Source organism: Nannobrachium achirus (assembly GCF_963921795.1).
Source record: "Nannobrachium achirus genome assembly, chromosome: 1".
NCBI lineage: Eukaryota > Metazoa > Chordata > Actinopteri > Myctophiformes > Myctophidae > Nannobrachium > Nannobrachium achirus.
The window spans coordinates 34,906,927-34,921,812 of NC_137810.1; the positions used below are offsets into that span (position 1 = coordinate 34,906,927).

Consider the following 14,886-nt stretch of genomic DNA (forward strand, 5'->3'; position numbering starts at 1 on the left):
TACCCTTGGTGGGGTTGGCGAAAGGGCCTTTCTGTGTGGAATTTGCATGTTCTCCCCTAGGGTAGGTATCCTCACAAAAAACATGTAGTAATCATGGTCTCTATACTGCCTCCCTCTGGTCAGTTGGGGTGCCTGATGGAGGGGAAAGGAACTGGTTGGAATAACGTGTTCCTTCCACGCGTTAAGTCCTGCTGGGGAAACTCTGCTGACATCATCACCAGGAATGCTGGTCCCTCATTGGCTGTAGGGGGACACCTACATACATACATACATCCCAGCCATTCCAGGGCTACGGTCTTCAAAAATACCAGTCACCTACATACATACCAAACCGAAAACAGTACTTGTGCAAGTAATTATTTCCATAACAAAACTTGAAAAATCCATGATACCAGAGAAGCCCGTCACTTGCAAATCCTTTGATACAATCTAAAATGACACAAGTTGTAAGCCTATTTGATTTTGCAGAAATGCAAAGTGCATTTTGCAGCCACGTTGGCCAGCTGTGACTAGTCCTTTTTTTTCTCTCACCACAAGCCCTTGAATAGGGTGGAAGACACCCAATGATAATTAAACAATGATTACTGTGTTTATGATTGAGACACTTAGATTTAATTTGCACTCTAACCGGCAAGAAATGTCAATTATTAATTAATTTAATTTGCACTCTAACCGGCAAGACATGTCAATTATTAATTTAAAAAATAATAAGAGTGTTAATTCTCACGTTCTAATATCACAATATTTCGTGGCACAATACACAGTATTGTCATTTGTCACACCCCTAGTAGGAACCCTGGAAATGTTTTAACTTATTACTTTTCTTTTGATTTGCTGCTGGGAGTTGAGTTGTGTCACAGGGAAAGCTGCACTTTTTTTGTTTTTGTTTTGTTTTGTTTCTTTATTATACAGTAAGTGTGAAGTCCCATTCCTATGTTCCAATTGGAACGGGAGGAACTAAGTCTAAGTAAGAAAGAAGTCTTAACAGTTGATATGCCTTTACTATGTGGTTAACACATTGCCAAATTGTCTGCCGTATATTTAACAATCAAAGAGTGTGTTTGTGTGTGTGTGTGTGTGTGTGTGTGTGTGTGTGTGTGTGTGTGTGTGTGTGTGTGTGTGTGTGTGTGTGTGTGTGTGTGTGTGTGTGTGTGTGTGTGTGTGTGTGTGTGTGTGTGTGTGTGTGTGTGTGTGTGTGTGAGAGACACACACACACACGCACATTAATTTAATTTGCACTCTAACCGGCAAGACATGTCAATTATTAATTTAAAAAAATAATAAGAGTGTTAATTCTCACGTGTGTCACACACACACACACACACACACACACACACACACACACACACACACACACACACTCTCTCTCTCACTCTGTATTGTAATAGTTATTGGTCATAGAAATTCATTTGGACTTATGATTCATCCTTTTGTTCCTCTCTTCATTCATCCTCTCTGAACACCTGACAAACATGCATGATGGATTCTGTGGTGGACATTAACAAAGTACATTTACTTAAGTGCATTTGTTGAGTATCTGCTTTACTTGAGTATTTGTATTTTTAGTTTCTGAGTTTAAATATGATTATGGGTCAGTCGGCTGAGAACCACTGGTATAGTGAGTTCAGTGTGTTGGTTACCATTTCTCTCACATGATGCAATTTTGGAGATTTCTTCGCACATAATATCCATCTACAAATCAGTTAAATTATTTACAGATGTGTTAGCTACATGGCTTAAACGCATCCAAGGGACATGGTTTGCCGAGACAGAATGCAGATGTGTTAATGTGCACTGGGCAGCCCACTGGCCATCTCTGGCTGGCCAATCACAACAGCTCATTGGATTTAACCCCCCCCCCCCATTCAGTTCCGTCCTGGTCGTGTATGGTCTAGTGTGTAAGGGACAACAACTGCAAAACAATTGCATACTCACACAAGTAAGACGCCTCAGGGCGTCTGGCCAGTGATGTATATCGGACCAGTTACCCATATATGGAGACCCCTTGTATCCATATATGGAGATCCATGTACTGTATATGGAGATATGCTGTGAGAGCCCAAACATGCTTACTCTGTTATTTGCTGTTATTCGTTATGTGAAAGTCCTATGATGACTGACATCTGACATCATACCCTTTTATGCCCATACATGGAGATCCCAGTCTGTAGAACCAGTCACACAGATATGGGCTGTGTTGGCCATATGGATTCTGTGTGGTATGTGGCCGATGTGGCCTCCATATATGGGCATTCCCATATGAAGTCCTGTTAGATATGGGCTTAATATTGATGACATCAGGGAACTCCATACATGGGCATACTGTAAAAGGGATTCTGTTAGTGTGACATCACAGTGAAGCCAGAGCGTGTTGTCAGAGTGGCAAGACAGAGTCAGCATGTGCCGTTTCACATACTAAACTGCGACCTTTGGTCGCAATGAAAATGTTTTGCAGTAGTTGTCTTCTGTTTTTTAATGACAAAAAAGAAGAAAAAAAGAAATGGCATTGCAAACTGAGTGACACTGACTCCAGAGGTATTACCTGGACAATGTGCCTCCTCTGTATTTATGTACATGTACTGTACGTAAAACGAATACACAGCAAAGTCCTGACTCTGAAGTATTTTAATCTCTGAAAGTGTAAAGACTGACTTTAAGAGTTAAATGAACACTCGAGGGCCCTATTATGATCCAGGTCTTATGCCTTATGCCTTAACTTCTTAACCTTTTTTTCACTATTTTGAAAAACATTTTTAAATACTTCAAATGCTGATCTACATCTGCACGTTGTGAACTTGCAGATCAGCTATTTGAAATATTTAAAAAACAAAAACAAAATGGTAAAAAAAGGCAAAGAAGTTAAGGCATAAGGCATAAGACCTGGATCATAATAGGGCCCTCAGGATTTTGTTGTGTTGGCTAGGTTCCTTCTGGTCCATGTGCAGCCTCACGGTTTCACCGCCTCGCTTTTTGGTTTGAGATATTTTGATATTTCTAACATGATTGATTTAGTTTTTTAAGGATGATGGAAGTAATAATGATCATTTGACCCGCAACCCTGCCACCTATTTTGGTCTCCAAATAATGAGATTCGATTCATGGGTGTTTTTTTGTATTTTAAATTTGCATGTTCTTGATCATAAGGATGTGTGTAACATTTCTGTCTCCCATTAAAACGATGAACAACTGTTTATTTCATCTGTGGACAGATGGTTTTGTGGGTCTGTCTTGTGACATTGATTAAAAGATTTTAGGTTTGGAAGTCCTGGTGGTTGTAAGCAATTAATACTATTTGTACATCAGACATAATGTTAGCCATCAGGCTGAAACCTTGTCATAAATCAGATAATGTCATATGAGCATTAGTGTGTACATTTGGTGAGTTAAAAACCAAACTATTAACTAAGTGAATATAAAATGTAAATATTATTCCTATATTTCCAGATAAACATAAGTCTTAGTGTGCACTCAGTCCATTACAATGTGGTGGAAAGTAACTAGTAAGTAATGTATTCTGCATCTGCATCTACAAAGTAACTAGCTAGTAACTTGTGTTTTCAAATAATTGTATTGGTGTAAAAGTATAATATTTGGATCCAGGATGTAGTGGAGTAGAAGTAGCCTAAATGTACACTGTATGGGGACCGTATGATATGAATCATACCTGAGAACTGCTCAGTACAATCACATTCTGCATAGATGCACAGTGAATTAACATTCATCACATTCACATGCTGTCACTCACACCTGAGTCATCCAGCCGTGTTCTCCCAGTGGACTCCCACAGGTCCACTCCAGTCCATCACTAAAATACTGGAGTGTCTATTGGGTCATACAATACACACACACACACACACACACACACACACACACACACACACACACACACACACACACACACACACACACACACACACACCGACACACGGGAGGTAAAGTGTGAGCGGAGTATTTGAGAAGACAGTGGCTCCGTTTGGCCACCAGATGGCAGTGGTTTACAATAAATCTGCAAGATAGGATAACATGCAGTGAGGTAAAGTAATTAGTAGGCCTATTGATTGGTTGATTAAAGTATTTATTAGAAGTTTGCATAGGAAAAGGTCAACTAAATCATTTTCCTTTTTAACTCATATAACATTGAATGACAGAACACAGTAGGCCTACTATGCAGAAGATATAATGACAAAAACAGTCTAAAAATACAATGCAAAATAAACGGTATTTGCAATAGAAGGGTCAGGGCCCTCAGGGGGAGGTAAGTTAGGCTAGATAGTGATAGATATGATGATGATAGTTACCTACTCCTCCCGCGGGGGAAATTCGGGTATCGCAGCCCAACCCAGCTGCTTTTTTTCAGCTTAACCCAACTGAACCCTTATGAGGCAGCCCACAAGGAGCGCAAGGGGGGAGCAGTGATAGCTGGGGGATCGTACCTGCGACCTCTGGGGTCTCCGGAGTCCTAGGTATGGACACTAACCACTCAGCCATCACTGCACTGATGTAGATGTAGCCTGGAGTATTTCCAAATTTCAGTACTTTTATTTTTACTCCACTATATATCTCTGAAGCAAATGTTGTATTTTTACTCCACTGCAAATATTTGAAAACTTTACAAACTAGTTATGTTTGAAGAAATAATTGTAGTGGAGTAAAAAGTACATTTGCCTCCAAGATGGAGTTTGATTGATTGATTGATTGATTGATTGAAGACTTTATTAGAAGTTTGCATAGGAAAAGGTACAGTTTCATGACGGTACAGTTCACTGGTAGGTCTACAAGGTCTACTAAAAGGAGATCCATGAAAAGACTAAGCTTATTTCCACAGGAAACCATTTAAGTATCTCATATAACATTGAATGACAGACGAATAAAACACAGTACTATGCAGTAGATATGTAAAGAAAAGAAAAATGAGAGAACAAAAAAAAAAGAGTCTAGTAGAAGTGAAAGTATGTAAGTAAAAAATACCTCAACATTGTAGGCCTACTTAAATACAGTGCTTATAGGCTACTTGTCTCATTGACTTGCTGTGTCACTTATTGTTGGGATTTATCCCTGGAGTTTGGAAATTATACTTTGTATTAAAATAATTGAATGACCCTTTCTCTGACCTTTCATAATGTTTTCTCACAAATTAAAAAAGTTTGACTAATTAACATGAATGGACGGAATGGATAGTATCAATGATTAACTTCTGTCCACTGGCCTGACATACAAATGGATCATGAACGGTGCAGTCCAAACATCCCATCATAAGGAGGGATGGTCGTGGTCGTGCTGTGATTGGCTAATATAGGTTGCCAGGCAACTATCATAACGACTTCTATCAAATATCGTCAGTGGTGGTGGATAGTAAACTAATTACATTTAGGCCTACTTGAGTAGGCTATAGCTACTGTAGTAAGGCCAGCTTAAATAGCCTACTTTTTTGATTATATGTAGTTGTAGGCCTACTTTACTTGAATATTTGTATTTTTTGATTGATTGAAGAATGTATTAGGTTGTATAGGGGGGGCAAAAATCATGACAGTAGGCCTACTAATCACTGGTACAAGGCCAACTAAAAGGAGATCATAGTAAGCTTTTCGGCTTATTTAGCTACACAGGAACCACTTTCAAGTAGGCTAATTGGTTTTGATTGATTGATTGATTGACTCCACGAGGTATGATGATCCAGAGCTGGTAGATCTGACATTTTCATGGAAATGTCATTTTTCTATGCAGCAATGCTTTGATAGTAAAAAGAAAATGTAGCTGGCTACTTTGTAATAGGCCTATGTAGGCAATAGGTGACTAAAGAAACTTTCACTTTCACTATGTATGTAATAGGCTAACCAGGACGCAAGCAGGAGTATCTTTACATGCATGCAATGTGTGTGTGTGTGTGTGTGTGTGTGTGTGTGTGTGTGTGTGTGTGCGTGCGCGCGCGCACGCACGCACGCACGCACGCACGCACGCACACACACACACACACACACACACGTGTAGAAACTTTTAGTTAGTTACTGCAGATTTTGATTATCATTACAAAACAAAACATAAACATACATTAATTATAACCACTGCAGCCATGTATATACATTTAGCAGCAGATCTACAAGCTCACATTTTTTACATTCGAAATGTTGAAATGGCAGCATGGCACATTCTGCACGATGAGTGCTTTCTACTTTTGGTACTTTAAGTACATTTACTGGTGCGTGGTCAAGTACGGACAGGTCCGCTGGTCCAGGCTCACAGTCACAATCACATGAAAGAGAAACTCGCACTAAAGTAAAACCCTCGTCCCAACAAGGCAACCAATCACAGTGCGGCGGACCGTCCCGTCCTGTCGGGCTATGGGATGTGTAGTCCAGCCTGTAGTGAGTGAGGTTTGTTTCATTTGTGTGAAAGAAAAGCCTCTCCTCTCCTCCCACTACACTACAGCTGCTATGCTATGACCTAGTAATAGCAGCGCTCTCTGCTCTCACTGCAGCCGCTCCCACGAACACGTTCAGGGATTTCAGCTACCACGCGTTTACCCTTCACTTGTGTGTATGGCGGTTGTTTTGTCGTGAGTGACTGTTATTTTAGCAGGCTAGCCACACAGGCTAGCTGGCTAGCTGTGTGTGTATGTGTATGTGTGTGAGTGAGTGTGACAGTCAGTCAGGCGCTGGAGTCTGGACCTAGGGAGCCAGGAGCAGTGTTCTTATGTGTGAGTGAGTGTGTATGTGTGTGTTTGCAAGTGAGTGTGTGTGCGTGCGTGTTAGCAGGGCAGGCTAACTCTTCAGCTACTCAGCCTGGATTATTACAGAGCTTCATCAAAGTGCCCCAGCAGCCTGTGGTTTTACTCTACAACCAGACAACATGAAGATAACTGTGGATTTCGAGGAATGTTTGAAGGACTCCCCGAGATTCAGGTGAGTGGCGTGTCAAGACGTGTCTTTCTTCCTCTTTCCTGTTTGTTTGTTTGTTTGTTTATTTATTTATACATAATTATGGTTGGAGGGCAAAGGTGTCTCGGCTAGCTACTTAGCAAGCTAATCAGCTGGTTGCCTAGGCTTGTCAGTTTTCTATTTGTGTCCAAGACTCCAAGGAAGAGCTGGGGACTGTCAAGAAGGCTAGTAATGGGTTAAGTTGCCAAATAATACAAGTTGACCCTTCCGTTTGGGTTAGGGTAAAACATAAACATCTCCTTCAGTGCCTGTTGGTAGACTCTATATAAATCATGTACAAATTGTAATGCAGGGGAGCACAGAATGCCAGTAGCATGTTTGGAGCTGTCAACATTGTTTTACCAAGACTGTAATTTCAGTGTCAAGCTTTAGCCCCGTTCAGAACCCTGCTTTTGTATTTGGGAAACAAGAAAGGTATACAGGACAGAGTCCAGAAAGCTATGTCAAGCTTATTCCCAAGATATTAACTTTTGCTTAGAATGGCATTGCACCAATTTTTTTACCCAAACACATTGTAATAAACATTTAATGTGTACTCCAATGTGTCACATAGAGGCTTAATGTTGTATTAGTTGCATATTGACTCTGCCACCCCTCTTTTGTTGAAGGTCTGAGGGTTTTCCAAGCTTTGAGAGAGTGCACACACTCCCCTTCCTCCCTTCTTAACAACATCATCACCCTCTCTCACACAAAACGAGGAGCAGATGTTAGAAAGTTGTTTGCAGGAAGATGGAAAGAGGGGTATTCCACCCCCCCAATGAGACCATTTCCTCTAGTCGGCTTTGAATGATGGTGATGAACAAAGACAATCAGCTGAAACGTTGGTTGGTGGAAACATCCTCTCTGAGCTTCCAGGAGTGATGTCATTCCAACCCGTTGCATTCTCTGAAAGGCACGCGTTCTTCCTTTTAGTGAGGTTACAGGATGAACCACGTCAGGTGGGATGTGGTTTTGGAATCATACGGTAGCAATACAGTGGACCAGGGGTCTTCAACATTTTCAGGCCAAGGACCCTGTAGTCGAGAGAGAGAGATGAAGCAGGGACCCCCCACAACCCATAGATACTCATTGTTTGACAGCATAATCATCAGTGTATTTTGGGTTCATGTAAATTTGTGTTTCCAGATATTTATCCACTTGAACCGTCAATACTTAATAAACTTGACCTTTCACTTTGTACTTAGTCTGCTCTTTTTCCCCTCTTTGCCGAAAATAGCCGATCTACAAGCTCACAACGCCTCGCAGATCTGCTATTTTTGGCTAAAGTTATCAGAATATGGACGCTAGGGTTCAAGTGGTTAATATAGAAGAGGAGAAAAAAAGCTTCTATCACATAAAGATTTGGAAGTGCCCCTGTAGTAACTCTGAGGACCCCCTAGGGGTCCCGGACCCCCTTTCGAAGACCCCTGCAGTCGACAGTAGACATTCGTTTTTGGTAGTTCAGATGATTCCCCTTAAAAGTAATATCTATCTATAAATGCGAGAAGTCTCTGCGTGTCTGTCTGTCTGTCTGTCTGTCTGTCTGCGTGTATGTAATCCGCGTATCTCGAGAACCGTTCGTCCCACCGGCTTCAGATTCGGCACGCGCGTTCTCCGCCGCGGCGCGGAGTGCAGTGCCCGGCCTCGACCCGACCCGACGCGCGTTTTTTCCGAAACGGCGCAAAACGTTCGGAATCTCCTTATGCGGAGCTGATTGTTGATTGTTGACATCAGGCTGTTCCGGAGGAAATCGGCGCAAGCGCTGACTCATTGTGACATCATTTCATAAAAGGCTCTGACATCGCGTACGCAACATGAGTCAACACAAAATGCCATGGTTATGTATCTCCATATATGGGCATATGGGCAGATCTCCATATGGGCTACATATATGGGCATATGGGCACTGCTGACTCATATGGGCAGATTGTTGACATCAGGCTGTTCCGGAGGAAATCGGCGCAAGCGCTGACTCATTGTGACATCATTTCATAAAAGGCTCTGACATCGCGTACGCAACATGAGTCAACACAAAATGCCATGGTTATGTATCTCCATATATGGGCATATGGGCAGATCTCCATATGGGCTACATATATGGGCATATGGGCACTGCTGACTCATATGGGCATAAAGGGGACACAGATATATGGGCATAAATGGACGTATCGGCACAAGGGCTGACTCATACAGAGATCTCCATATATGGGCATATGGGCAGATCTCCATATGGGCTACATATATGGGCATATGGGCAATCTGACATCACTTCTGCTGACTCACGGCGCAAAACGTTCGGAGGCTGTTCCGGAGGAAATCGACCCGACGCGCGTTTTTTCCGAAACGGCGCAAAACGTTCGGAATCTCCTTATGCGGAGCTGATTGTTGACATCAGGCTGTTCCGGAGGAAATCGGCGCAAGCGCTGACTCATTGTACTGCTGACTCATATGGGCATAAAGGGGACACAGATATATGGGCATAAATGGACGTATCGGCACAAGGGCTGACTCATACAGAGATCTCCATATATGGGCATATGGGCAGATCTCCATATGGGCTACATATATGGGCATATGGGCAATCTGACATCACTTCTGCTGACTCACGGCGCAAAACGTTCGGAGGCTGTTCCGGAGGAAATCGACCCGACGCGCGTTTTTTCCGAAACGGCGCAAAACGTTCGGAATCTCCTTATGCGGAGCTGATTGTTGACATCAGGCTGTTCCGGAGGAAATCGGCGCAAGCGCTGACTCATTGTGACATCATTTCATAAAAGGCTCTGACATCGCGTACGCAACATGAGTCAACACAAAATGCCATGGTTATGTATCTCCATATATGGGCATATGAGCAGATCTCCATATGGGCTACACAGATATATGGGCATAAATGGACGTATCGGCACAAGGGCTGACTCATACAGAGATCTCCATATATGGGCATATGATATATGGGCATAAAATGAATGCCCCCATATATGGGCATAAAATGGATTGCAGACAGACAGATACAGATATCTCCATATATGGACATAAATGGACAGAGGCAAACAGATGGTCAAAGATCTCCATATATGGGCATAAAATGGACGCAGACAGACAGATACAGATATCTCCATATATGGGCATAAATGGACACAGGCAAACAGATGTTCAAAACGGGTCCTATGACCACAGGTATAATGAGGTTTGCATTAAAGGGGGAACCGGCACTGTGTCTGCAACACAGTTGGAGGCACAGACAGATACTCCATATATGGGCATAAAATGGACGCAGATAGACAGATATCTCCATATATGGGCATAAAATGGACCCAGAACTATAACTGCAGTGATCTCCATATATGGACATAAAATGGACGCCGACAGACAGACAGACAGATACAGATATCTCCATATATGGGCATAAATGGACACAGGCAGACAGATGGTCAAAACGGGTCCTATGAAAACAGGTATAATGGGGTTTGCATTAAAGGGCGGGGCATTCATTCCCTATTTACATTGTTCCGAGTTGGCCAGGTCGCCGACTAGACGCTGGAAGGGCGGCCCAGCTTCTAGTACTCTGAATGTGCAACATTTTACATGCCTTTAGAGAGCTAAGATTTTTGAACTGGCCAAGTTGGTTAATGGGGTCCCCAATATTGCGGTGTTGCATGCAATTGTTATTAGTATAAACAGGAATTGTCTGACTAATGTGTATATCTTACTGCTATAGTTTTATGTCATGGGGATATATGTACTGGAGACCCAAACAACCATGTGACAAACAAACAAGAGAAGCTTGAATATTTGTGACGTGTCTGTGTTTCTGATGCCCCCCACCTCGCGGAATGTCGTCCATCTCTTTCCAGTCATAACATTGTGTCCGCTGCTCTCTCCATCTTGTTGTGATGGAGTGTGTCTGTTGTTGGTCAGGAAGTTGGTTCCCAGATGGCTCAGCACTGACAGCTGACACAGCCAGGCTTACAGTGCAGGCTGTTTTCCAGGTTTCTAGCGACATTTGACCTTTCGCGAAAGTCATCAGTCAGAGTGGTCCGCTCCAGTTCACAGCGGGTCGGGACTGACCAAAGATTCTTAGGAAAACACAAGAGTTTTCCACTTTGACCACCATCACTTGTATCCTCTCCTTGTACAGTGTACCGTATTTTCCGGACTATAAGGCGCACTTAAAAGCCTTTAATTTTCTCAAAAAACTACAGTGCGCCTTATAGTCCAGTGCGCCTTATATATGGATCATTCATTGACATTGACATTCCCTTTAGCACAGCTCCATCTGTTGGATGCATAACGCAACGGTAGCGTCTATTATGTGCGCCTTATAGTCAGGTGCGCCTTATATATGAAAACAGTTTGAAAATAGACCATTCATTGACAGTGCGCCTTATAGTCAGGTGCGCCTTATAGTCCAGAAAATACTGTATATGCTTTGGCAGAGGAAGGAGAGAGAGAGAGAGAGAGAGAGCGAGAGAGAGACAGGAAGAAAGAATCCCACTAAGAAACACTATATTTATTGATGTTCATATGGACCGCAGTGACAGCGACCCAGCATTGAACCATTATGTCAGGACTGCTGACAAAGTACAGTTTATGGATATGGTAGGATTCACATAATAGTCCAACATGACGAGAGAACGGCAAAGAAATAGAAAATAGATCAAAAATATGAGTGTGGAGTGGACTAACTCCACATCCATATAACGCACCACATCTGTTTCCATTTTGGTGTTTTTACTTTCAACTTTGTGCCAGATAATATGGAGCCCCCAAATGTGGAGAGGGTTTATTTCAAGTGGTAATTTGGTACAGTACACCCACATTTTTAACCCCTCTCATCCCTGTTTTAGATGGGAAGTCGTACTGTATGCTTAGAATCTACAGCATACAGTACAGTACAATTCATTTTGCACAAGCATCTTGCTGCAAGCATGATGATCTACTGTGTAAATCATGCTTGCAGCAAGATGCTTGTGCAAAAAGTGATCTGGCTTTTGAACTGTGGTACCCTTAGTTATTTTTCCACTCGCAAAGAGACGCTGGTTTGGTACAGTATAATGGGGTTTTACTGGCCCCTCTTCATCTTCAAGTATGCACTTTGAAATTCCCTTCAGAGGATTTTGATCATGGCTTCTCTTCCCAGAACTGTATGGCTTATCTGGTGTCTGTTTTCTTGATGGAATAAGCCTATAACAGAAATTTCCAAGCAGGTAAAATAGGTGATCAGAGACTGACACGTTTCTGCTAGCCTGTTTAGTTATTTTCTCATGTAAAGTTAGTAATTACTTAGTAATGGATAGATGTGTGGTATTCATTGGTTTAGTCTCCTCATTTGGACCACAACTTTGAAGTGTTGGTGGGAAAAACGTTTCCAATAAATGGATTAACAAAGCCTAAAGCACAATATATTGTGATAAAACACACACACACACACGCACGCACGCACGCACGCACACTCACTGTACTGACTGATGCAAGTTTCACAATTAGCTGTAAGATTTTCCCCTTGTCTTCACTGTTCTCTTTAACAACGTTAACATGATCGTTAGCCCTAATTGGTTTTGCTGTGACTGATCTTGGCAGAGTGCCACGATATGAAGTCATAGGACAAAATGGTATCAGCGGCTGGTTACCCTGAGTCACTGACATCCCCTGGAGCTGGCAGAGGGCTCTAATACAGAGCACAGTGCCTTATGAGCAGAAGCACTCAGAAAGACATACACGTAGGGCATGGATTACTTTCCCATGGGAGGCTTCTTAGCATGCCTGGCTAGCTTAAGGTTAATTCATTGCAAACACAATCTATTTGGTCATTAATAATGGCAATTAGCTGGTACGCAAATGGTTAACTGAAGAAATATTGTGACATATATTTAGAATTTTGTTGGGATATTTTCGTGTGTGTGTGTGTGTGTGTGTGTGTGTGTGTGTGTGTGTGTGTGTGTGTGTGTGTGTGTGTGTGTGTGTGTGTGTGTGTGTGTGTGTGTGTGTGTGTGTGTGTGTGTGTGTGTGTGTGTGTGTGTGTGTGTGTGGGGTGTAGGGTAGGGGTCTACTTTAGTAGACCCCTACATTAATCAAACTAGCCCTTACCCGTTCAAAGATATGAGCTCCGAAATGATGTGCAGTGTGTGGATTATGGGATGTGCACTGTGCACACAGTATATGAGGGATGGAAAGTAACTTTAACTGGTGCTTGCATGCTAATATGTAGGAGCATCAATGTAAGAAATACCCGTTCCATTTAACGGCTACAGAGATACTGTGTACCGATCTGCATGATTTTGGACAACATCTGTAACAGGGCCAGAACCACCCCCCCCCCCCCCCCCCCCACCCCCGCCCGCCTGCCCGCCTGCACACACACACACTCCCCCCCCCCCCCCCCCCCGTGTGTGTGTGTGTGTGTGTGTGTGTGTGGGTTTGTGTGTGATTGTGCATGGCCTGAACAACAGCGCCCCTCCCTTAACATGTGTGGTCACAAAAGGTACTGTAGGCTAAATAGATATAGATACACCATAAAAATGCAATTATACAGCATACGATTTGTGAAAGTGACAAACGGGCTTCACAGTTATGTCAGGTGTGTTCATATGCTGATGGTGATGCGATTTCAGATCAATTGCTCCAGCCACTGAGGAGAAACGCGGTTTCAGACAGACATACACTCAGACAGACAGACAGACAGACATTCGGAAAATTATATGTTAGATAAATGCTCCCGGTGTGTATTAAAGGACCTTAAAGTGTCTCTATACTGCTGGCAGGCCCAGCACTGTCTTAGCTGTATTTCATCAAAGCGTTACTTGTCTTGCGTAGTGTCTTTCTGTAGGTTGATGTATTTAGGATTGAGGGCAGGGTGGGAAATTACCTCCAGGAATCAGCCAGATGCTGGTAACTGAAGGCTGTAAGCTTTACTTCTTTACTTTGGCAGGTAACCAACCGTCATTCAGGGGACCTGTTATACTGTATATATTCTTTAAATCTAGCTGGCTATTGGAACTGTGGAAATAGTTTGGGAATTTGAGGGAAAGAAAAAAACAAGCCGCTATGGCAAGGTTTGGAAAAAGTCCCAAGAATCCAGCAGTACATTTGGAAGAGTAAAAGTTTTCTCTGGAATTTTTAGATTAACCAGCTGCTGTGGCAGGTTGGAGAGAAATATAGCTTCCTGCCCTGATGGAGGGCGTGTCTTAATACTGTCTTTGTAACAGTAAAGCAGTGGCATGGAGGATCATCAGGAGTTATTGGGTGTGGCCATAGAGGACATGGTCCATTGTAGAAACACTTTGTTTGTATTACTAAACATGATTCTTCTTCCTAGTTACTGTAGCTGAATCACTGCACCAGCTCCCAACACATGCTGTACATCCACAATGACACAGAGGCAATCCTTACCAAGCTCCTTTGTTATCATCAAGTGTTGTTGATCTCTAAATAATCATGGCTGCCGCTTTTTTTTTTTTTACTGCTGCAGGAACCCCCCATATCAACACTGCCCCCACTCTAACAATTACAGGATAGACGTCAGAGCTTGGAGACTTGGCCTGCCCTCCATTTTCCATGCATAGGCTGAGAGTTAAAATACACAACAGTTTAGTCCATCCACTCTGTTCACAGAGGGGTGTGGGGGGTGTCCCGACAGACAGAAGCATACCTTAAGCACATAATGCTTTCGGTTTGCGATTGAAAAGTTTTGGACAACGACCAACTTATACTGTGACTTATACTAGCTGTGTGCTGGCATCTAAAAATCATGACATGCAGTTCCTCGCTGGACTTATTTAGGCATCATTACTGAAAAAGGAATCAAGATAGTAGCCAATGTTGTCAAAGGCACTAAGCTCTTTTTATTGTCAAGCACAGGATAAGGCATACATTTTCATATCAGACATTTAAATAGGGCTTCCTTATAAATACAAGTGTCACCTGTTTGTTAGATGATGTGATCCTCGCCTCCGACATCCAAAGTGTGTCTGTC

General features: G+C 42.6%; 1 protein-coding gene across 2 annotated transcripts in view; it reads left to right on the forward strand.

Moving 5' to 3' along the window:
- Positions 1–6,431: 6,431 nt before the first annotated feature.
- LOC308281346 (arf-GAP with coiled-coil, ANK repeat and PH domain-containing protein 2-like) overlaps positions 6,432–14,886 on the forward strand; it is a 112,167-nt gene continuing 103,712 nt past the window's right edge. For both annotated transcript variants that reach the window (XM_080721503.1, XM_080721504.1), the window contains exon 1: positions 6,432–6,899. In XM_080721503.1, coding sequence (XP_080577629.1) covers positions 6,847–6,899 — 53 coding nt within the window. In that variant the 5' untranslated portion in view covers positions 6,432–6,846. The remainder of the gene's footprint in view (positions 6,900–14,886) is intronic.